The sequence below is a fragment of the Apodemus sylvaticus genome, chromosome 21 (assembly GCF_947179515.1).
Source record: "Apodemus sylvaticus chromosome 21, mApoSyl1.1, whole genome shotgun sequence".
NCBI classification, from domain to species: domain Eukaryota; kingdom Metazoa; phylum Chordata; class Mammalia; order Rodentia; family Muridae; genus Apodemus; species Apodemus sylvaticus.
In genome coordinates, this window is record NC_067492.1 from 6,491,889 (window position 1) to 6,517,099 (window position 25,211).

General features: G+C 44.6%; 1 protein-coding gene across 3 annotated transcripts in view; it reads left to right on the forward strand.

The window, feature by feature from the left end:
- Ankrd11 (ankyrin repeat domain containing 11) overlaps positions 1-25,211 on the forward strand; it is a 152,376-nt gene that overhangs the window by 100,162 nt on the left and 27,003 nt on the right. For all 3 annotated transcript variants that reach the window (XM_052166288.1, XM_052166290.1, XM_052166289.1), the window contains one exon: positions 23,060-23,204. In XM_052166288.1, the coding sequence (XP_052022248.1) occupies positions 23,118-23,204 (87 nt within the window). In that variant the 5' untranslated portion in view covers positions 23,060-23,117. The remainder of the gene's footprint in view (positions 1-23,059; positions 23,205-25,211) is intronic.

Sequence of the window (25,211 nt, forward strand, 5' to 3'; positions counted from 1 at the left end):
CTGACTTTCACAGGTATGAGCCCAGCTTATTATAGTTTTAATTTTCACTTGACATTCTGGTGTATTTGGGAGATGGAGACAAGAGGATTCCGATCTGTTTGAGGCCAACTTAGATTTTATAGTGGTAGTGGCAATAATTTTAATTTTCCTGTTAGCAGATGATACTGATTATTTGTTATGAACCTATTTGGGGAAATGCAGGTTCAACTATTTACCTTCTTTACTGAGGCATCTTGGCTGTGGTATCATTTGTCCATTTTCAGAAACTAAAGCCGGGGTGCTGAAGTGCTTACTGTACAAGTGTGTGTGTTGGTGGATTACCAGTATATGGGCCTGTTTCACCCTATGTGACCCTGTAACTCAGGTGGTGGTGACAGGGGTTCCCCAAGACAGGCTTGCCAACTAGTCAGATTGGCAAACTCTAAGTTCCAAGAGAGATCCTACCTCAATAAATACAGAACAGATCAAGGAAGACACTCACTGTCAACCTCTGGCCTCAGTACACACATTGAAAAGGAGAAAAACAACATGACTTAACATGGTGTTTGACAACGTGGATGAGGGAAAGGACTACAAACAGACAGGCCTAGAACCAGAGTACATCATACTCAACGTCTAAAGACTATTTAAAAGAAAATTATTGTTGTTTTTGAAAAAGTCTCACTCTGTAGCCCTGCCTGCCCCAGTCTCCAAGGTGCTGGGGTTAAAGGTCCACTGTGTTCACACTTGGGTTTTTGTTTTTTTTTTTTTTTAGGGTAAAAGAGCAAAGAATACTTTTTCTTCATCATTAATTCTCAGTCTCTTTTGTTCTCATCTTTATTTCTCTATATTTTAGCAAGGTAGGGGAAAATCAGTAGAGACCAGACACAAGACATCACCAACTCACTCACTCACTCTCTCTCTCTCCCTCCCTCCCTCCCTCCCTCCCTCCCTCCCTCTCTTTCTCCCACCCTCCCTCTCTCTCTCCCTCCCTCCCTCCCTCCCTCTCTCCCTCCCTCCCTCTCTCTCTCTCCCTCCCTCCCTCCCTCCCTCCCTCCCTCCCTCCCTCCCTCCCTCTCTCTCTCCCTCTCCCATTCCGTACTCAGTAACTCTCTCTCCTATCACTTCTTTTGAAATTTTTAGAGTTAGTGTGTGGTCAGGTGTTAGTGATAATCTGTTTCCCGTGTCTTGAACCCTGTGACTACTGGTCAGATTATTTCATATATGCCAGTGGGCTGGCTGTGTTGTTTGTGGTAGAGGCTGTCTCACTCCATCCTTTTCTGGAAGTACTTTTAATGTATATCCCACGGCTGTGGCTCTAATTTTTTCTACTGAGGCTCTTTGATTCTCATTATGTGCATAAATGCATAGAAATGTTTTATCTCCCATGAAAGGAATTGTATGTGACATTCTATTGGTTCCTTTTTCTCCTTTGAAGTATTTTTGTCTCGGGGCGTGCTTAGCATGCGTTATGAGGTCCACCCTGCTCCCCTCACTCCCAGCACACAGCTTACTTGAACTATCTGTCTGTCCTCATCCTCCTCTAGACAGTGCTCCACACTCATGAAGTCTGGTAACTGTTTCTTGTTTTTTTGTAGTACTGTAGCAAGCCGCCAGGAACTAGAGAATTTAGAAGCAGACATTTTTCTCATGTTTCTGGAAATTGGGAAGTCCAAGTCAGTGACTTTGCCAGTAGAGCTGCTTCCACCTGTTTGTCTAGGCTGGGGGGCTGGAAGGATTGCTCAGTCTTTTGGTGAGACTTCGGCCCTTTTTATCCCAAGGCTTCATATCCCAGTACTGGATTAGGATAGGGGCCAGGTGTCTAACACAGGAATTTTATAGGATACACTCAGGCAAAAATGTGTCTGTCTCTGCAGTCTCTGTGTTTACTAATATGTTCACATTCATTTTGAGACAAGGTCTTGCTATGTATGTAGCCCAGGTTTACCTGAAACCAATTGAAAACTAAGCTGAACTTTTTCTTCTCTTTTTATTTCCCACCTCCTGCCTCTACCTGAGACAGGGTTTCTCTGTGTACCCTGGCAGTCCTGGAACTCACTCTGTAGACTGACCAGCCTGGCCTCGAACTCATAAAGACCCCACTGCCTCTGCCTCTTGAGTGCTGGGGTTAAAGGCGTGCGCCACTGCACCCCATTCTTTGATTCCTTTTTTAGATTATTTTCCTGCCTACAAGTTTGGAAGTTGTATACTTGAGTCTTGTTGGGATTTGCCTACACTGTTCCGTAATGGTAAAGACTGAGGCAGATTTAAAAGCGTGGACTGCAGTGTAACCCTTTCAGACTCAGCTGAGCAGCTTCTTGTCCCTTTGCATTTGTTTGTTTGTTTGTTTGTTTGTTTTTGTGGTATACAGTTTTGCAGGCAGCTGTCTTTCACTTTTATTTCACTGAGCTTTCTAATAAAATCCAAGAAGTATTGTTGTATGGTGTTCTTAAAGACGAACATGAAAACTTTCGTAGTAACTTACCTCTTCTCAGTCTGTTTGCTCAGCATTCGTGCTCAGAGATGCATCATGACAACTTGCCCCACTGTGTGATGCCCTGTGTCCTCCCAGTCTGTAAGCACCGGGGGCTACTGGTACGGTGTGATGGACCTAGCCTTCACCAACACTGTCTGACCTCTGAGGTGATGAAGCTACCGGCAGCTGTTCCTCAGATGCCGAGGCAGCCTCTGGAGAAAGGAAGCCCAGGAGTTTTCCTGGAAGGTGGAATGCTTTCAACCTCTAGATCAAACTTGTCTGTTCAGACTGACACATGGGAGTCAGCAAGGTGCGTGCATTGTCTCAGCGCCACGTTTTTCATTTGTAATGAGGAAATAATGCCATCTGTTCAGATGAAGCTACTTAGAGGCTTAGAATAAAATAACATACAAAATAAAGCACCATGTAAATGTAATTTGAAATGGATCATTAAACCTCAGTCATTGACCTAAAGGGTTTGGGAAGCTGTCATGAATTCTAGTTGCCAGTGTGTGCTGTGCACCTATGGTATTCTGTTTGCTTTCCACAGAGCACAGACTTACAACCCTCTTAAAGGTTTAGAACACAGTGATCTTGTATCCTTCCTCTCCCTAATGTATCTGTCTTTCCTCCCACCCCAAGTCTGTAGATGAAAAGACAATGTATTAATTTTTCTCACTCACTATTTTGGCCATTGAATGTGCCCCCTGTGAAGGGCTAGTGGAGCTAAATATTTATGTCCACAGGCTTTCATCGGGCAATACGTTCCAGGTTTGGAGATGCTCAGCGTCTTAAACAGTACAACAGTACAATAGTTTCCAGAGTGCCTGTATTCCCTCCCTCTTGTTAGTTTACCACATTTAGTTGAAGGGAAGGGAATCTACATTGCTAGCAAAGCATAGGGCAAGCCAGAACAAATGCAGAGAAGACTGGAGACATTTTACTGCAGGGCTCTTTAACTAGAAACTGTGGGTCCTTCAGAATGCACTTTGACCTTTGTCTGTGATGGGAGTTTGTGGTTAGGAATGCTTCTCTGGCATTGACCAGAAATTTCTGCTGCTCTGTTTTCTGACTAGAGTGAAATTCTGAAACAGACAATTAGTCAGCCCAAGTTGAGAGACACTTTTGTATTTACCTTTTCTCTTAGTGATTTATTCTCTTGTACTCTTGGGCATGTATATGCACACAATCTGTGGAATATATTACTTATTAAAACCAAACTTTCAGATTATTTTCCCCCTTTAGAACAATTTGCCAGAAATCCAATGTACAAAGCTGCATCTTTGAAACAGTGTTTATTATTTGCATATATCATTTGCATATAAATTATAAACCTTTGAAGCATTTTGTAGGAGCCCAGTTTGTTTTTTTCTTCTTCTCTCACTTCCCATTTGGGGATGACTCACTGCAGAAAGACATGAGCGTGTTAGGGTTCTCTAGAGTCACAGAATTTATGCAATGTCTCTATATATTAAAGGAAATTATTAGAATGACTTACAGTCTGCAGTGCAACTAACCCAGCAGTGGACTACTGTGAATGGGAAGTCCAAGAATCTGGAAGGTTACCGCAGTGCTAAGTATTACAAGCAGGCAGATAAGGCCTTCTTTCCATTGACCTTCTGGAGGCTTCCAGCAGAAGATGTGGCCCAGACTAAAGGTGTGTGCCTTTGGGCCTGGATTTGGAACTCCCACTTGAACTCAGAGCTCTGCTTGCCTCTGTCTCCTGGGATTAGAGGTGTGTACTACCTTGTCTGGGCCCAAGCTTTTCATGGCCACTACACCTCAAGATCTGAATCAGAAGTGTGATCCCATATCAAGATCTAGGTCAGGAGCCTATGTCTTCCAGCCTCAAGATCTGGATCACAGGTGTGCCCTCCATTTCTGGATTGTAGTTCATTCCAGATGTAGTCAAGGTGACAACTAGAAAGCCATCACAATGAGGAAATACAATTTTGGTTAGTTTTGTTTTAGTTTTGTTTCTTTTGTTGTGATGAATAACCCTGATAAAAGCAACTTAAGGGGAAAAAGATTTATGTGGCCCGTCCACCACTTATGTGGACAGTCCACCAGAGAGCTGGCTATATGACCTACCCCTACTGTAGGCTCAGCTCAGCTGCTTTCTCTCCATGAAGTGTGGTGCCCAGGTGACAGTGCTCACTCCTCTCTGCAGTCCCCAGCACCCACACCTGACAGCTCAACAGCTACCTGTAACGACAGCTCCAGGACACTCAACACCTTCCTTGGGTACCCATGTACACAATAGACACAGAGACACAGTTTATTGTTGTTGCTTTAAATTCCAGTATGCCCACTGACAAATTAATCTAGACATTTCCTTGTTGATCCTGTCTTCCCAGGGGACTCTGGCTTGTGTTAGCTGACAAAACTTGCCAGCAGATTCTGCCTTTTCTCAGTTCTTTAACATGAAATTGTATGTTCTATGGAATAGTATTTAATTTTGGTCATAATGGATAATGCATCTTTTCAGACCAATAAATATACTTTACAACATGAATACCAAGTTTCCTTTTTGTCTGAAGGACACCAGTTGAGGGTGAGAGAGAGAGTGCTTAGCAAAGCAGGGCCTTTGCAGCTTACGCCTCACAGCTTGAAGTCGATTCCTAAAACCCACAGGATAGAAGAGGATTGCCTCAAGTTGTCTTCTCACCAACACACAGGGGGCCATGGCACATGTGTGCCCCTTTCCTGTATGCCCAATAAAGGTGTAGAGGCCATCAAGTGGGGATTTATCTACCTAGTTTCTGGGAGAGGCCTCAAGCATGTGGTAGAAGTACAATAAAAAGCATTTTCTTAGCATTGTGGGCAGAAAGAAGAGAAAGATAGTAGGATAGATAGCTATTACCTCGAGGAAGCGGTCACAGGGATCGTGTCTGTCTGCGAACAGTCACTTCTACACCCTTTTGCATGCCTCCCTATTTCCAGAGGACAGCACAGTTTTCCAACTCCTTCCCACAAAGCAGAAAAAAATGATAGAAACAGATTTTTAGTTCCAATCAGTGATTGTTTGCTCTGCTGTCCCATAGTTCCCTGCTGGGCCCTCTGCTTGGGCAGGCTCCCTGCAGATGCAGCTGTTAGCTTCTGCTGAGTGCTCCAGAAGGCTCGGAAGGGAGGGACTGTGTAGGGAGGCCAGGGAAGAGCACACTGTGAGTGGGCCCAGGACGCCCTCCAGGTGGATCATCTTGTCAGGCGTGTTACGTGCCAGTATAGGATTACAGATCCACTGTTATGACTTGTAGGTGTGTCCTTACGCAGGTGACTTGGCATATGTGCGGCTGCAGACTCCACTTGTCTTCATGCTATTGCTTTGCTGAACAGTGATGTCTAGAGAACAGTGTAGGCTGGAGAGAGGAGGGGTGGGTGGTGATCTTTACTTTATCTGAAATTCTTTTTTATTTTAATGCCATTATCTTCTATTTGCAGCTTTCAGAAATCAGCTGGTGTCACTGCACATATGCTTAGAACTGTTGCTATAACGACAAGCCTGGCAGCCCACACAGCCCTTCTGGAAAGGCCTGGGTGCTGCTTGTAGCATCTGTTCCCAGGAGGACACACCCTCTGACCTGTGAGGAGCTGTCATTTGTTCTGTTTCTTAAGGCACCTGCTTTCTCTTGATTCGATTGCCTGATGACTTCACCTAGTCAAGATGCTTGCTGTGTATTTAGTGCGCTGACAAGTAGAGCCCCGAGACTGTTTCCACTCCTCTACTTCCCACACTTGCAGCAGAAGCAGTATCATTTGTTAGTTGCCGTCTAGCCAGCGGTGAAAAACTGGATTTGAGCCCTTTTCCATGGAAACCTCAAATTTTGGGAGCAATATTTCATATAAACAACATTTTCTTCAAGTTGCTTGACTATGAGTTGTAATTCCTTGGAGATATATATAAAATTTGGTGTCATTTCTGTATTATAACTATCTTCATCTGTATATACAGTAATAAAATTATAATCTATATGAAATTGGATTTTGAAAAGTAAATTGTTCTTTTTGGCTGTCATGTAGTAACCCCCACTTGGCTACATGTAAGACAAAATGACTTTTTGAAACTTTGTTGATTGTAAACTACCTGAGAATTGGGTAAATGCTCTGGGTCTGTCCTGAAAGGCTTTCTATCTGCGGGTGTCTTTTCTTTTAAATCAGGGTTGGTCCCTCCTCCCTCTCCAACCCTCTTCCCTGCCCCCCCCCCTCCTCCATGCCCCTGTCTTTTTGTAGCCCTGACCATCCTTAAACTCACTTAAGCTGGCATCAAACTCACAGACACCCACCTGCCTCTCCCTCCTCTGTGCTTGGGTTGAAGTCATGTGCTGTCACCCCCAGCTTTTAGTATCCTTTATTATTTTTTTAAAGATTTGTTTGTTTGTTTGTTTAATGTAAGTACACTGTAGCTGGATGTCTTCAGACATTCCAGAAGAGGGCAATAGATCTCATTACGGATGGTTATGAGCCACCATGTGTTTGCTGGGATTTGAACTCAGGACCTTTGGAAGAGCAGTTGGTGCTCTTAACCGCTGAGCCATCTCTCCAGCCCTTCAGTATCCTTTATAACTTGGGTGTTTTCAGAACTCTGGACTCTGATTTACCATTCATTTTAGTTACTTTTACCATGGAGAGATCTTCGCTTGAATTTGTAACTCTTATTTAAAGTTGTTCATTATTATTTTCTTGGTCACATTCCACCGAAGTGAATGCTGTTGCAGAGTTCCCTTTCCTGTTGATTAGCCTAACACCTCCTGACTTGAGTTTCACTAGTGTTTCTGGGGCTGCCATAGAACTCTGTAGTCCAGGCTGTTTCCAGAATGGCTGTGATGTTTTTATCTCAGCCTCTTGAGTGCTGGGATTACAAACTTCTTAATTTTGTGCTAAATTTTTAGCAAAAGATACTTGTTCTGATCTGAAGTGGGAAAACTAGGCATGGTGGTGGGTCGGAACAGTCTCACTGACTGGGCAGTGTGACTGAGTAAGTACCGGGCTCAGTGGCAGATGTCTCTGAAGTAAAGTCAAGAGCAGTAGAGGAGTACACCAGAAGCTGAATTCTGATCTCCACACATATATGTACACACACACCCCCACACACACACCAAGAAGTCCACAAATACTCACCATACCATTCATTTATAGTGACAAAAGTTGTGAAGAAACAGTTGTAAGTTAACAAGAGATGGGTGTTTTTTCAGACATTATATATCTCACCACAGTTATTACAAAGCACCCGTAGTTAAGTCGTAAAAGCACAAGGGCTCATATAATATACAGCCTTTGAATGACAAGAGTCAAAGTAGGAAAACTGGTTTAGGGAAGAAGTAATGGATGAGCGTGTGTGCTGAGCCTCAGCCACGCACTCGCTCTTATGCCCTGTACTGTGCCTTATGTGTTCTGAACTCATTGTAAAGAAAGCGTTAGAGGGGTTAGAGGGCTCTGTAGTTAGGAGCACTTGCTGTAGAAAGCTGAGACTTGCTCTATGTGTAGCAGTGTAGAGACAGAGGAGGATTACTGGGCCTTGGTGGCCTCTGGCCCGGCTCCAGGTTCATTGAGAGACCTGTTTAGCAGGATACACTAAAGCAGGGCTCCCATCTCACATCTTTTCTGGTGGGGGCAGGGTGCACGCTCATTCTATAAATTCTGATCCTTTTGAAAACCATGGTATCTCAGCAGGTGTTCAGTCTAGGCCAGAATCCTGAAGAAGTGGTTAAGAGTACTAGCTGCTGGGCTGGAGAGATGGCTCAGTGGTTAAGAGCACTGACTGCCCTTCCAGAGATCCTGAGTTCAATTCCCAGCAACCACATGGTGGCTCACAGCCGTCTGTAATGGGATCTGACGCCCTCTTCTGGTGTGTCTGAAGACAGTGACAGTGAGATCCTGAATTCAGTTACCATCACCACTTGGTAGCTCACAACCATCTACAGTGGGGTGTGATGCCCTCTTCTGTCATGAGGCATACATGCAAATAGAGCACTCATATGCATAAATAAATAAATCTTAAAAATAAATAAAAGTTAGAAATCAGGAAGCCCATGAGATTGGTCTCGCCTGGAGAACACATGCCATTATTGTCCCAGGGCTGTCTGTGGAGGGCAGTAGGGTGTTCTTGAGATCTGGTTCTCCACTAGAGAGCTATTAGCCTTTCCAGAGTTTAAACACGGAGAGGTTATGATGTGTAGGAGGAGGTGCTTTAGGTATGTCATAGGAGCAGACACTCTTTTTTTTTTTTTCTGTGAATTGTCACAGTAGGAAGTTTAGAAACAGATTTGATTAGGATAAAGAATCTTCTTGTAAGTGATACTAAGAACCTGCTCTGTTTTCTGTTACTAAACAAGGAAAATGCTGAGTGGCTTTGCAGGGAGGGGCTTTCAAGGCTTCCGTTCTGAGTGCACCCTGGAATGTCCAGACCTTAGCGTGCCAGGATTCCTAAACAACATACCAAGATCTAAGACTGATAGCCCCAGCTGAGGCGGATGGCGGTTCCTCTCTGCTGTCCTCCCGTCTGTCTGTACCTTGTCACTCCTAAGTTTAGCTATCAGGGCTCTAAAAGGGCTGTCGTTTGGTTGGTGTCACATGATGTACTTAGACGGTTCAGAATAATAATTGTAATGCGACCAGGAACACTCCATTCCTGCACAGAGAAATTCATGCGTGTTTACCTGTGTGCCTGTGTGTGTGTCTGTGTGTTTTAGGTTTTTACTTTTTCCCTTCTTGTCCTCAGGTCATAATGAACTAGAGCTGAAGAACCAAGTTACTGTATTGAATAAGTACTCACTGGAGTTGCTGTTAAGTGTGTCCCCAGATTCTTAGCACTGCCCATGTGCTTCTTCCTTTCTTTATCCTACAAACTAGTTTTTATAACTTATTTAGAAGGAGCAGAATGAGGCAGAATGTTGCTGGATTTCCAGAATGATGCTATGTAGTATCTGATACAGGTTTCAAAAGGCACTGTTGCAGGATATTTGATCACACGGTGAACCCTGAGAAACAACTGTTATTATTTACTGGAAACAACGTGTTCCTAGTTGTGGTGTGGCTCAATCCTTAGCACACACCTTTAGTTCCAAACAATGAAGTTAAAGTTAGTTTGTAGAAGGAAGTACTCATGTGTAATTGAGTGGCAGACAAAGTGACAAATCAGAGAACTATTTGACAGACCAGGATATGCCTGACTCACAAGAAGAGAGAAGGGAAGCAGTGTAGAAAGGAGGTTGTTTACGGAGGAGTTTACAAAGACAGGGTGCAGAGAGAGAACATGCTATACGCAGGTGAAGGCAGAGCAGGCCAGAAGATTAGCACGTTACCAGAGTTATTTGAGGCCAAGCACAGCAATTCAGGAGAAGCTCAGAGAAGGCAGATTGAAATAGTCAGCTTGGGGAGGAGTGTGTGCCCGAACAGCTGAGTTAAACTACCCAGCAAGCATTCAGAAAGCACTAGGAAGGGTGAGCATAGCAGTAGCTGTCTGACTAGATTGTATAGAGGCTAGAAGCTTCCAGGAGTAGGCCCAGGCTAACCATGGAGACAGCAGTTACATCAGATCACTAAAGTTACTTTTCCTGGACACTGGTCTTCTTCCTACCCCTGAGGAGCACCATGCTTCCTTGGCATGAGGACCCTCACTCAGTCATGGGCACACTACACTGTAGATGGGTAGTAAGATATTTGATTAAGGGGTTTTGTTGTTGGTTTGTTTGTTTGTAAGATTTTATTTATTTCATGTATATGAGTACACTGTTGCTGTCTGTCTTCAGACACACCAGAAAGAGGGCATCAGATCTCATTACAGATGGTTGTGAGCCACCATGTGGTTTCTGGGACTTGAACTCAGGACCTCTGGAAGTGCAGTCAGTGCTCTTAACCACTGAGCCATCTCTCCAGCCCTTGATTAAGTTTTATTTAAAACTTTTTACCACTCTGCCAGGTATCTGAATGGTTGTGTGGGAAGCAGACACTTCAGCCCTACCAGCACAGGTTGATGACCGCAAATTCTGAGAGTTCCAGCAGGACTGACATTGGAAACTGTGTAAGGTTCCTAGTTATAGTGTCATGACAATCTCTCCTCTTCTTCTCTTCTCTTCTCTTCTCTTCTCTTCTCTTCTCTTCTCTTCTCTTCTCTTCTCTTCTCTTCTCTTCTCTTCTCTTCTCTTCTCTTCTCTTCTCTTCTCTTCTCTTCCTCTACACACACACACACACACACACACACGTTCTTGCCTAATGCCCAGGGAGGCCAGAAGGGGGGTATTGGGTACCTTGGAACTAGAGGAACTACAGATGGTTGTTGCTGGAATTTTACCCTGAGTCTTCTGTAAGAGGAGCAAGTATTCTTAAACTGTAGCGCCTTCCCTTCAACCCCTGCTTATGTGTTTAATTTGTTGGGTTTTGGTAGGTACATCTTAGTTACTGTTCCATTACTGTGAAGAGACAACATGGCCAAGGCAGCTTTTCCAGGATTTAACTGGTGACTTGCTTACAGGTCCAGAGTCATAGTGCATTGTCATCATGGATAGTGTGGCAGCAGGCAGGAGTCGTGCTAGAGAAGTAGCAGAGAGCTCCTTTCCTTTCTGCTTTGGAAAACTGCGTGAGAGTCCCTGGCTGTTTCACTCTGACAGTCTGTGGGGCCCAGCATGGCCTTGAACCTGGGGTCTTGCTTCATCTCGCCTGGCATCATTACACCTGGTATACCTGTCTGTGTACGGTCTTGTGCACTCTTTGTAAAGTTACATTTTTAATGTTACTAGTCAAGTCTTCACAGCATCGCTAAACTCTAGTCCTCATTCATAAAATGTCCTCATTTAGATATCTTAGCTTGGTGGGGTTTGGAAAATATTGATAGTTGAGGAATTGCTGGCTGGAGAGATGGCTCAGCGGTTAAGAGCACCAGCTACCCTTCTAAAGGTCATGAGTTCAATCCCCAGCCATCTGCAAAATAAGATTTTCATTTCCTCAAAAAAAAAAAATTATAATTGAGAAACTACCACCAAAATCAAACAGAGCCTGGTCAGTCACCTAGAAGTTGCTTGTCTTCTGTGTTTGTTCTCTGTTGTGGAATCTGGAAACAGACACCTGAGACACTACAAGGACCGTAGGATCCAGTGTGTCTATCTGGAGCAGCACTGTGCTGTGCTCTCTGTTTGAAGCCTACTAGGAGATTCTGTCAGAGACCTCCTCAGAGACCATGCTGTGTGCTCACTGTGGCTGCCTCATAGCGTGTGAGAGTTGGTTTGCTTCTTTGTATTAATGAAGAGAATGGTGGTGTGAACTGACTAGAAGGGCACTGTTGGGAGAACTGGTGGAGTTCTGCTGCTTTAATCATTGTGAACACTGTCATCAGTCTTTGTAAGGGCACAAGATTCTATTTTCTGGCTGACGTGCCCAGGAATACAGTGCTTTCCCTTCAACCCGTGGGTTGCAGTGCCCACACTGCTAGTCTCACAGGTACATGGTTTCATATGTGTGTATGTGTGCGTGCGTGATTGTTCAATGCACCTAGAGGCCTGAGGGAGACATTGGGTGTTTGTTACTCCAGCACAGTCCATCCTTTCCTTGCTCTTTCTTTTTAAAGAAAGGTTCTCACTGACCTGGAACTGAACAAGTAAACTAGCCTGGCGAGCTGACAAGCCCCAGAATTCTGTCCCTCCCCTCCCCCTCTCCCTGGGTGCTGAGAGTATAAAAGTGTGCCTGTTTGTCTGTCTGTCAGTCTGTCTAAGAGCACATGCCATGAGGATCAACCCCAAATCTTTGTGCTCAGAGGACAAGCACTTTGTTGACTGAGCTTTCTTCTCAGCAACTCAAGTAGGGCAGGGTCCTAGAAGCAGAGGCTGATGGGGAGACAGCCTGTGGCGGGGTGCTATATTGTGTCTCACCTACTCTGCCTGCTTTCTTATAGACCCCAGCCCACGAGCCCAGGGGTGACCCCACCCACTGTGTCTGGGCCCTCCCTCAAAGGGCTAGGACCTTCCCTGTCAATCACTAAGAAAATGCTACACAGGCAGATTTTATAGAGGCATTTTCTCAGTCTAGGTTCCCTCTAGCTGGTGTCAAGTTGAAATTAAACCAGCCAGCACTTGTGTCTTCCTCCCCTGTTCTTAGGCAGGTTGTTTTTCCTGTGTGTTCTTCACTCTGCTCCCTGTTCTGACCCTGGCTCTCCTCATGGGCTTCCTGTTCATGCTTTACATTGAGTATATCATAGAGAGCAATAGGTTGACATTTTAAGCTAGCATATTAATTTTTTTGCTCTTTAGGTTCTGCTTTGACTGACATATCTAATTAAGAATTTTCCTTACTTCCAGTTTTCCTAGGAGAAACGGATTTTCTCTTTTTACAATTTTTTTTAAGCCCAGCAGTTGTGAAACTAAGGCAGAAAGATTGCAAGTTTGAGGCTAGTCTAAGGTACATTGCAAAACCTTGTCCTAGAAAACCAACCAATCAGACAAAAAGTCTTTATGCACTTGTGTTTTCATTTTGGTTGAACCCTTAATTTTTTTTTTCCCTGTTTGCCTGATACTGATAAGTATGTAGAAACTGTGGATTTTTCTGCCTTGGTCTTTTATTCTACTGTCCTGCTGAACTGTTATTTCCAGGAGTTTTTGATGGATTCCTTGTGATTTTTTTTTTTTTCTACATAGGCAGTTGAGTTGTCTGTAAATAGCAATAATTTTTATAAAATTTGTTCTTCATGCATACAAATGTTTATAATAGTAGTATCTATCGGCAGTGGCGATGGACTTCTGTCTGTATGGATTATACTGTTGGGTGGTTTTTGTTCTGTAACCAAATATATTACAGAGAAAGACTATAGTGAACTTCCCTTTTATGTCTAGATTTCCTGTTATTGTAGGCAGTCCTCCACATCTCTGAGTAGATGTTGGACTGCCCCCATCTTTCTGAACTTGCTTCTTCTCTTGGTATTAGAGACATCACTCGATGGTAATCTGTCCTCGGGATTCCATAGTGCTCTGTTCCAAGTTCCCCTGTGTACAGCGTTGATTTCTGTGTTCTTGTGTTTATAGTCAGTCAGTTAATGGGTGGCTGTGAAGTGATGTCTCCTTAGGGACTGTCTACTTGCCTTCAGCACCGCAGGGCTTAGCATCTACTGCCTCCTTCCCACCTGCCCCTGGGTTTGTGTTTCGCCTCCCCTTATTTCCAGGTGCTCCTTGCTAAGCTGTGGAGGATATCTGCTGACTCACTGCCCCTGATCAGTTTCCATGCTTTCCTGAGATTACTATTTTTAGTCATTGCATCACACCTTTACACACATGCCTGCATTTCTGTCTTTTCACATAGTCTTTTCAGAGTCTTTCTGCTCTTTGTCTTATTCCCAGTCCTACCCTGCTCTCCTCAGAGCTTTCTGTCTTTCAAGGGTGGAAGGTACCTGTTTTGTCCCACAGTTACAGCGGCCTGTGACATGCTTTGTCCAGGTTTGACTCACTCTGAATGTCATGCAGTCTTGAATTGGGCTTATACCGTTTCCACGAGATTGTGGTCCCAGTACGAACACAGATAACCAGTCAGTCACTTGAGGGAAACAGGTCTGACTGCACGGTTGTCTCCTCTGCTCCTTCTACTGTCGTATCCAGTGTGACACGTGCCTGCCACCTTTCAGCATTGCTTATTCGGCTTCTGTAAAGTTCCATACATGTTTACAGTGAAGTATGATTACCTAACTTTTATCTGTTAATTAAGTGAAACACAGTTCCATAAAGTGAAAACTTTTTTTTTCCCAGTCCAATCCAGTCCCAGACCACTGCCCTGCTGTCATTTCCCAGTCAAGTTTTCCCTTCAACACTGGGCTCAGTTCAGAAGTTATCTCAGTGGACTTTTTTCTCAACCTCATTCCAAGATTAGTTTCATATTTTCTTTGTCTTCTTGTTGTTTAGTATTCTCTGATAACTTTGTGGTAGCATGACACCAATTTGGACCTTTTGTTGTTGTTTTGTTTCAAAGCAGAGTTTCATTATGTAGCTCAGGTGTTGTAGGACTTGCTCTGTAGACCAGGCTAGGATGAAAATCAGAGATCCGCCAAGTGCTGGGATGAACGGTGTGCGTCACTGTGCCCAACTCAGCGTGGAGCTTTGATGAACACTGGACACTGTCTTGTGTTGCTTACGTTGTACTCACATTCCATTAATGTATTTTCAGTCAAACCACTGGCTCATGGGATGTATTTAGTAGGAGTAGGTAATGACAGATTTATTCTATTGATTTGTAATTCCGAATAGATAACTTTTCTTTATTGTTTCTTTACCAATACACAGTATATTGTTTCACTTTCCATTTTTATTTTCTTGTTAGTGAAATTGAGAAGTTCCATCCACACCCTTCCTTCTTACAGCCTTAGTGTTGGTTGTGTTTATATGTGGTTTTGTTATTTTATTGATTTGCAGGGTTTCTATATATTCCAGGTAAGAGTTTTTTGTCAGTTACATGTATAGAGAATAATATTTTAAATTTTTCCAAAGTGATCTCTTTAATAGAACAGTCTTTTGGGTCAGAATTTTCAGCTCTGATTTCTTTTTTGTTGTTATTTGTTTTGTTTTGTTGCTTTTTTTTTTTTTTTTTTTTTTTTGGTTTTTTTTGGTTTTTTTTCAAGACAGGGTTTCTTTGTGTCCTGGAACTTCACTCTGTAGTTGTTAAAAGACTTTAAATTGTGGAGGCTGGTTTTTGGCATTGTTCTCTCTCAATATAGTTGTACTCCTGGTGTTTCTATCTCTCCTCTGTTTGGCATAGATTGTGTATGAAATGTGAGGTGGCAGCCGGGTCCCATTTGCATGTGGGTATTCAGTTTGCTGTTGCTTCAGAGGTTTAGGGCCTTCGTTCCCTGGCTTCCCAGTCTTTCTTGGTCCTATGAGGGCACTAGTGTGGTCTTGGCTCATTCTCTCTTCTGTCTTCCTTATTTTGGTTAATTCTGTCCATTGTCATTCTGTGGTTAATCACTATTCCAAACTTCTCATTTTTTCTTTAATTTTAACAATCGTCATTTCTATAATTTGAAAGCCTCCTCAAATTCAAGCTGCTCCTCTTCCCTACACTGTCTAAGGGCTAGAACTTTAGGTATGCACCAGCAAACTTGGCGATTAAAAAACTATATATGCATGTTTTCCTCCCAAATGGAACCACTGTCTTTTTTACAGTTCTTTGGTGGTCTAGGGTGGTGCTCATGGTAGCCAGGCTTGGTTATAGGCTTCTTGGTGTTCACTACCTTCTCACAGCCAGAGAGACCCCAGGGAGCTCAGTTTATATGGGGGAAAAATCTATTAAATTATTTAGTCGACTTGAAGATAGTGAAGTATTACACTTGAATAGTAAAATATCTTTATTTAAAAAGTAATTACTTTACAAAATATCAGTAATAAAATTATAGTGGAAAAGTGGCATTGCTTACTTGCAGTCTCTGGCTGCCTGGCTCGTGTGGGGAGGACCTGCTTTGCCTGACTCATTACAGACACACAAAGCAGGATCAAGGTGGCACGACCACCATGTCTCCTTGGCGGTGGCTGGTATGAGCCTCCACTCTGCCACTTGAGTTTGCTCCTCCTACGTGTGAATTATTAGTGCTATGAGATTTCGGTCCACTGAATTGTGCAGATTTCTTCTACAGTGCTAAAAACAGCCACTTTGACTCCACCTTGAGCTCAGCTCGGTGCCTTTAAGTTAGGAGACGCCAGCAGGCTTTGAGGAGAGTAGACCACATTTATTATTGGCAACACCTACAGTTAGTTTTCATTGAAATAATTGTCTCCTATTACTTACTTTTGACAAAATACTATTGACTCTTTGTGACTGTGGTTCCACGTGTGTAGAAAAAAGTATATAAATAAGACAGGAAGAGTGTGACAAGGTCCTGTGCAGACACCATGCTGTCTCTGAAGAGGGACTCTAGCACCAAGGATCTGCTATCTGCAGGGACCTAGGGATCAAGCCTCAAGTCAAACTTGGGTTCCATGAAAAGAATTCAGTTCAACTGTCTGCTCACAATTAGATGCTTTTCCTGATGCCTAGTCCACTGTGATACATAACAGAGGTGCTTCATGCATGTCTCCATTTCTCAGAGAATATTTAAGGCTAAGGACTTAAATCAAATTGGCCTGTAGGCATGTCTTTGGGACATTTTCTTACTGTTAATTGATGTAAGGGCCCACTGTGATGTGGCCAGTTCTGTCTTTAGGCATAATGTCCTAGATTGTATCAGTAAGTTAATTAAGCAGAAGCTATGGGTAAGTCAGAGCAATATTCCTCCTTGGGAGTGATTCTCAACCTTTGGGTCTCCACCCCTTTGGCAAACCTCTGTCTCCAAAAATATTTACATTTCATAACAATAGCAAAATTACAGTTATGAAGTAGCAATGCAAATTATTTTATGGTTGGGATCACCACGACATGAGGAACTGTTTTACAGGGTCACACCAGGAAGGTTGAGAGCCACAGATCTGTCCATGGTCTCTGTTTCAGACTCCTGCCTGAGATTGTCCTGCTTTCGTTTGGTGATTGCTTTTCTGTTTCTCTCCTAAGTCACCTTTAGTCATAGTACAGCAACAGAAAGGCAAACAGGGCAGCAAGTGAGTGTGAAAGCCTCACCTTCAGCCAGTGTCACCTATTACACTGTCAATACCATGGAATGAACAACACACATAGCATCTTAGCAATATGGTGAAAATATGTTTCTCTCACAGACCCTGAGAAGTCAGAATGCCCACATAGTCACTATTGTCACAACTGTAAGAACCGGTGTACCAGCCAAGGTTGTAACAGATTCATAAAGGACCAGAGAGGCTGCACAGTGGTCTGGATGGCAGTGGCAGTGAAGACAGCCTGGCAGAGGCCATGGGGCTGGGATAGAGCTCTGTTCAGTGCATGGTAGAACCTCAATTTTATCCTATAACAAGAAAGCAAATGGTGATGTTAGCTGCATTCAGTAAAATGGAATGGCTCTCAAATCTTAATTTTAAATATCACACTTTTAAAAAAATTTTTAAATTTTTTTTACCGTGCGTGCATGCGCACGCCTAGCACCTGCAGAAGTCAGAAGGGGGTTGGGATCCCTTGCAACATGGTCACCACATGGGTGCTAAGAACTGAACCTCGTTCCTCTGCAAGAGCAACCAGTACTCTTAAATACTTAACTATCTCTCCAGCCCAATGTTACAAAATAATGGCCTTTGATCCTTCCCCCTAGTGCATTAATGGATAAAACCCATTCTTAGTTCTCATGCAGACAAGGGAAGCAGGCTGGATCCGACCTGGGGCTATTAGAATCTGGGGGCCTATATTAGTAGAACTTATGCCATTTAGACAAGGACCCACAGTAGTTTTTGCATTCATGAAAATGTTTATTCACTGACAATTGTGATTGATGGTGTAGCCGTATTGAGCATTTCAGTCTCAACCCCACCCCCCAATTCTGTAAGAGCGTCTTATTAACCTTTCTGGTGTCTGAGAATTTCCATGTGATTGGATCTCCTGTACAGAGGACCTGGCTCCTGCAGAGTTTTGGCTGTGGCTCACTCTTCCTTTGTAGCCTAGTCAGACTGTCCTATTTGTTAATGTTGTTGTTACCCTCTGCATGAGAGGATGACTTTCTAATACTCAGGTGTGTTCCTCTCATTTAATTTTGTTGTTGACAGTTTCTCTGTGTAGCCCTAACTGTCCTGGAACTTGTTCTGTAGACATGGCTGGCCTCTGGAGCACTGATATTAAAGGCGCACACCATCTTAGCCAGGCTTAATTGTTGATTTGTGAATTTTGTAGCTTTTTGCTGACTGTCTAGACTGTCCTGTCACTTGGACTGGTTTCTGGCTCTGGTTTTCTGTGGCTCTTCTCTTGTGTCTGGGACCCCAATGGATTCCAGGGCACGAGCGGATTCATTTTGGAGTTTGGAGTCCTGAATTTTCTGCACTCTGCCTGGCTTTGAGTGCCATGATTATGTTGGTCTTCCCCTTACAGCCCTGCTCTTTCTATGGCTTCAGTCGCTATGGCTGAGGTGTTCAGGGTGGCTGACAGACTGTCCTGGGCTGATGATGGATGGAGTTAGTACTAGGCACTGGGCTTAGACCAGTTATGTCTGGGCTTGCTTCCTAGACAGTGGACTTGGCCAGAGCCTCCCCCAATCTTGTGACCATGGGTACCTAGCCCCGTGAGAACTTCCATGGGTTGTGCCTTGTTCACTTTGTCAACCACTAATGGGGGAGGTGTCTTTTTCTGTCAGAAAGCTGCCTGCAGTTTGGCGATGTCTGTCTGTCATTCTTTCTGGGAAAGTAACCGTGGTGTAGACTGATGGTGGTGCGTCTCTGCCTTTCACGGCCAGAATGAAAGAATGCCTGCCCTGTGCTGTGTCTGTTGGAGCTGAAATCCGTGATGGGGCATAATTCACCTCTGATGCTGTTGCTGTGGAGCCCTTTGGGCTGAAACTTAGATCGCTCTGTAGCAGAGTGCTCGCCTAGCTTTGCTAAGCTCAGGTTTGTTCTTTAGCACCTCACAGTGAGTGCTGGGCCTTTTGTCCCATCACTTAGGAGGCAGAGGCAGGCAGATCTCCGTGAGTTCTACATAGTGAATTCCAAGCTAGCTTGGCTATTAGTGAGACCCTGTCTTTAAAAAAAAAAAAAAAAAAGACCCAACAACCAAAAAATTGAGTCTCATTATTTGACCCTAGCTGGCTCATTCTAAAAATGATCTGCCTGCTGTCCTAGGCTTGCTTTGGAACTCAGAGATTTGCTTGCCTCTGCCACCACGCCCGGCCAAGACATCTCACTTTAATAGTCGAAAATGCAGAGTGGAGAAACCACAGCTCAAAGTGAGACCAGAGATGCCAGGCCTGGCCTCAGCCGCTGTAGTGATGTGGATGGGAGCTCCTGCTCCTTCTCCTGCTCCTGCTGGGGGAGGGTTCAGGCCAGGACGGCTTGGCCTGCTGTGGTTTTTACTTCAAAGTAAAACTGGCTTTTTGTTGTTTGAGGCAGGGTTTCTGTGCAACGTGGACACAAACTAGTCACCTGGGAAGAGGGACCCTTAGTCGAGGGATTGAATTGCCCCCATCAGATTGGCTTGTGGGCATGTCTGTGCGGCCATTTTCTTTCTTTTTTTTTCTATTTAGGTCATTTATTTATTGGCAATTTCTTTTTTTTTTTTTTAAGTTAGGTATTTACTTTATTTACATTGGCATTTTCTTGATTAATGCTTAATGTGGAAAGGCTTGGGCTACTATGGGCCACCCCTGGGTTATATATAAGAAAGCAAATTAAGCAAGCCATGGAAGAAGCCAATAAGAAGTGTTCCTTCGTGCTTTCTGCTCGTGAGGTACTGCTAAGCAGCCCTCCGATGGGTGTAGTGGGTGCACCCCGGCCAAGCTTCTGCATCAAGTCCCGGTGGGTCCAGCACCCACTCACCCCTTCCAAGTATCTGGTAAAGTATGACACTTAAATAGATAAGCAAATATGTATATAAAACTCCCAATTACATAATGCCAATTTGCAATGATAAAGTCTTAACCTAATATTTCTTTTTGTTTGTTTGGTTTTTTTTTTTTTTTTTTTTTTTTTTTTTGAGACAGGGGTTCTCTGTGTAGCCCTGGCTGTCCTGGGAACTCACTCTGTAGACCAGGCTGGCCTCAGACTCAGAAATCCACCTGCCTCTGCCTCCCAGGTGCTGGGATTACAGGCGTGTGCCACCACGCCCAGCTTACCCCAATATTTCTAACCTCTCCAAAACACCAAGAATATGTCTGAAGCCATCTGGATGTCCGAATCTCCCTCTCTGCTCGTGTCGTCCACCGAGCTCTCCCCCAACCCCCACTTCCCTTAGCTCCTCCTCCTCTCTCCCCTCTAATCACTGGCCTCTCACTGCCTCAATGTGAATGGATAGGAAATATCTTGCAACAGATGGGCTGTGAAGTATGAGGTGAAATACGCTGTTGGCCTGGTTTTGGACTACTTTATTAGGTTCTTTTATCTGCCACCCTTCCAACCCCTCAACACTAAGTAGGAGAGAAAGGTTAGAGGGGAAAGGAGACCCACGTCTTTAGACTATTTCCTGATGATAATGGGCATTGGGTTCCTTGGGGCAAGTCCAGTTTACATAGTCAGGATATCTCCAACCAGCAAATCAGCAATAGTGAAAGCAGCAGCAGCGGGAGCAGCCGGAGCCACAGGCCCTCTTCTACTGATCACACTCCTCCTAGAGCAGGAGGCAATCATCATTAGTGGCCATGGACAGTTTGAAGCAGTCCCATACCCCACACCTGGGATTAAAACAAAAACATACGTGGTAACATAACCTGGTTTTTAATGAAACCAATATTCTCACCACAGATCTCCTTTCCTCCCCAGACTGCTTTTGATTAGAATGTTTATCACAGCAACAGAAAACAAACCAGGGCGTGCTCTTCAGCTGGGGTGGGGGGTGTTTGCCCTGGAGCTTCTCCTGAATGCAGACAAGGGATTCTCCTCCTCCCTCAGTGTCTGTAATGTTGTTATTCTGGGCAAGTATCATAGTGCCTGCCTGCCTCCTCCTCCAAACAATGCTTGTAGGCCACTTAAACATCGAAACACTACTGGGGAGTTTTTATCAAAGTAAGATAAGATCAAGAGATTGTGCAAAAGGGTTTGTGGGTGTGGCATGCACGAGAGTGAGTGTGAGATGTGCCTGTGGAGGCTAGAGCAGACAGGAGTGCTCCACGCACTGCTGTGTTGCCTTCAGTGGGGTTTGTGGGTGTGGCATGCACGAGAGTGAGTGTGAGATGTGCCTGTGGAGGCTAGAGCAGACAGGAGTGCTCCACGCACTGCTGTGTTGCCTTCAGTGGGCCTTCTCACTGAACTGAAAGCTCAGCATCCTTGGCTAGGCTTTGGGGCCAGAGATCTCTCAGTCCTCCTGTCTCACTGCTCCGTTCCCTCCCTTCAGTGCTGGGCTGCAGCATGCATGGTCTGACATCTACACGGGTGCTGGAGATTCACACTCAGGTCCCCCAAGGCTGCAAGAGTGAAAGACTTGCAGAGCATGTGCTCTTCCCCCCTGAGCCATCTTTCCGGTCCCCGAAGCCTTGAGGTTTAGAAGCAGTCCTTCCTCCAGGGGTAGGTCAAGCAGGACTCCAGAAAGACAGGCAGAGCTAGGGTGAGGCTGCTGTCTGTAGGCCCAGATGTGTCAGTCAGAACGTTCTTTGGCTATATAAGGGAAGATCGGCCCAAACACTGCTGGTGACTTGGCTGGCTGAATAAAGGTTTTTATTTTGTTGTGTTGTGTAACTGTTGTTTTTTTAATACTTGGACTTTCATATGCTAGTTAAACCTTTAAAACATTGCTTTTTACATTATGACATAAGGTTTCATTAAGCTGTCCAGACTGACCTTGAACTCACTCAGGTATCCTAAGCAGGCCCTGAACTTACTAGCCTCCTCCTGTCTCCGTCTCCACATAGCTCTGTGTGTGTGTGTATGTGTGTGTGTGTGTGAACACTGACTATGAAAGAAGCTGTTAAGCAAATGTTCTTTTCTCTATTCTCCTATGAGAATAACTGAAACCCGTGGTAGGGCAAAGCATGAAACAGAGAAAACCAGAATGAGGCTTGAGAGGGAAAGTGTCCTATTCCGCTTTGGACAGCTGGAAGACAGGACAGAACTGGCAGGATCAGCTAGTTTGAGTAGAGATAAGCCTTTTTCTGAGACTGGACTCCAGCTGCCTGGTGACTGTCTATCCTGGGGTTAAGGCCGGGATCTGTTGGCTTGTGCATGAGCATCTGATGAGATGGTAGCTGACTTGTGTAAGCTCTTGGCTATCTCTAAAATTTGGTCTCTGTCTAGCAAGCCTTTCAGGATGCCAGGTTACAGAAAATAAAGTATGGGATTAATGTGACATGTGTCTTAAGGTGTTTTCAGAAAGAGAGGGCAGAACCTTGAACCCAGATGAAGAATCTGGGTCCATTGACTTGGAGTGGGACTTGAAGCAGCCTGCACATCCTCTAGGGACTCCTTCATAGTTACCATGTACCTGTGTCAACCACTCATGTCTTATTAGGGAATTTTATAGACTTAACCAATGTACTTTATTTAATGTAGATGGTTTCTCTCCCTGCTTTCTACATAGGGGTGTGCAGAGCAAGAGAGTTTTGGAGTTGGTGAAAGAGATATAATCTGTTGGAATTAAGGGCCAGGGCATTCACTGCTCTGGGTATTCACCTGACCTTGCTTGTGAGGATGACAGTAGTCAAAGGAAGAGCAGAGTTCTAGGCCCACCCAGACCCCTCCTGCTGTGATGTAGAGGGATCTAGGTTGTGTTACGTCATATGTATATGTCTATGTTAAAGGGGTCCAGGTACTGGTGGCTGTGCCCCAGAATAGACTTTCACGGTCTCCACAGGTCATTCCTTTCTCCAGTCATGAGCGTATTTACTCTGCTACTCCTTATGCAGCAAAACCAGTGCTGCTGCTGCTGCTGCTCCTGGGAGCCACCTCTGGAAATAGCCCTCCCTGTCTCAGCTCCCCACCCAGAGGGAGGCTATTAGCTACTCAGGGCAAAGCAACTGCAGATCTTGGTTGGTCCATCTATGTGGTACCCTATGAAGTTGGGCAAGTTTTATGTTTTGGGTGCAATGGCTTTTAACCTTGTGCATCTTTTCTTTTGAAACAGACAGTTGACGATGAAGCAATAGCAGCATAAATGAAGATCACGTAAGGGGAGTTGAACGATGCCCAAGGGTGGGTGTTCTAAAACACCACAGCAAGAAGACTCTTCTCTCAGCAACGACATGGTGGAGAAACAAACTGGGAAAAAGGTAAACCTTGGCTTGCCCTAACTTCCTCTCGCCTCTCCTGAATCATTAATCCAGGGTAAGAGCTAAAGGCCATACTCACACCATGTGCTTACAGAGCCACATCATTATTCTGACCTTGGCTGGCTTTGTGAGGTCTTTGCTACCAGGAGTGTCCTGTTCTCTTGTGAGCCATTCATTCACCGAAAAGGCCCTGCTTAATTACGTTTGTCATAGACAAGCCCCCAGCAGTCTTGTATATAGAACTCACCCTTCTGTGTCCTCAGAACCCTAAGATATATTGTCCTGTGTTCAGTGAGACAGTTAACTCTGTCGCAGTTATACTGACTGTAAATGCTTAGACATTTGCTTTCAAATTTTGTTAATCAAAATAATAGATTTGGGCGGTGGTGACACACGCCTTTAATCCCAGCTCTGGGGAGGCAGAGTTGGAAGACATCCTGATCTCCAAAGCAAGTTCCAGGACAGCCAGTGCTACACAGAGAAACCATGTATCTAAACAGAGAGAGAGAGAGAGAAAAGAAAGAAAGAAAAAAAAAGAAAAAGAAAAGACTAATAAGAAAATACAGTGTAACTCTAAATCGCCATAGTTAGTCAGTATGCTGTTGACACTAGATTCTGGGGTATATACTTCCTGACCTAAAGGAAAGATTTCAAAAACACGAAGTTGGACGGATCAGGGCAAGGCTTTGCCTTAAAACATGTGTTTAGGTGCTTGCTTATGTTTGTGTGACCAATGCCAAGCCCATGAGTGTCCTGGGACTGGGTTTCTTCCCTGTGGTATGACAGCATCTGAGCCAGTGAGGTGAAGTCCAACATACCCTCAGAAATGACCTCATGTCTTTATAAGGTGACTTTCCTCAAGTTCACCTTGCTAATTCCTGGTCACTCATGATTGTCTTGACACCTGGGGGTCTGTGAGAGGGCCCCAGTTCTGGTTTGCTGTTAGTCTGTTGGTGATCCTTCATTCTGATCCTTCTGCGTGGTTGATAATACTCTGTGACTATTAGCAGGTATCTATCTACATGAAACCCAGGATAGCCAGATTGGCTCGTCCAAATCAAGGGACCCTTGACTATCTTTGGTACAGTGTCAGAATGAATAGATGCAAGGCACGGTTTCCAGGCATATTCCTGGAGGTTTCCATGTGGACTGGAAACAATGGGGAAGGCGTCAGTGTCCTTAGCATCAGCAGCTCAGTCTGTGGGAGTCAAGTCAGAGCAGTGCCGACTTACAGTCTTGTGTTTAGGCCTTGGAAGGACCCTTCCTTAGACACAGCCATCTTCCTGTCTTAGCACAGCTCCCGCCATAGCCTTCTCTCCACCTTAGAACCAGCAGCATCCCCAGTATCATGGCCGCTCAACTGTTTCACTTAACTACCCCAGTATCCCTTCCCTCCCCTCCCTAGTTTCCATCGCTGCCTTCTGAGGCTTCAGTTTAGATGCTCTCCATCTTGTCTGACCGCTGCTGCTTTTGTCTGTTAAAGAATTCTTCAGAGAGCTCTAACTCCCCCCCCCCCCGGGGGGGTGAGGGGAGGGAGGGAGGGCCCTGCCATTTGGCTAGACTGACAAAGATGAACAAGCTCTTCCAAGAATTAGTTCTTCAGTGTGGGTCCCAGAGTTGTTATGGAAGAAGCTGTGCCTTTGGGTGTGTGGCACATGGCTGAGCAGGACTGGGTGAAAGGGCAAGAAGGTCTTCGTCAGGGTCTAGGAGACAGGCTGAGCTCTAGAGAGCAGTAGGCTGCAGCGAGCCATGGTGAGAGCTGTGGAGACCGGGCTCTGTCAGCCTAGCAACGCCTTCATTCCTGGTGTTCCTGATGTTCCAGGGCCAGGAACATGGAGATGTTTCAGGTTGGTCGGGGCTGTTGTTAACTCTAGGGAAGAGACAAGTTGCTATGGGCTATGTACTAACTGTGGGAGTCCTCCATGAATTCCATTTAAGGCGCGCACGCTGTGTGTGTGTGTCCTGCTTTGCCTTTACTCCCTATAGTCACCTTCCTAATGTTAATAA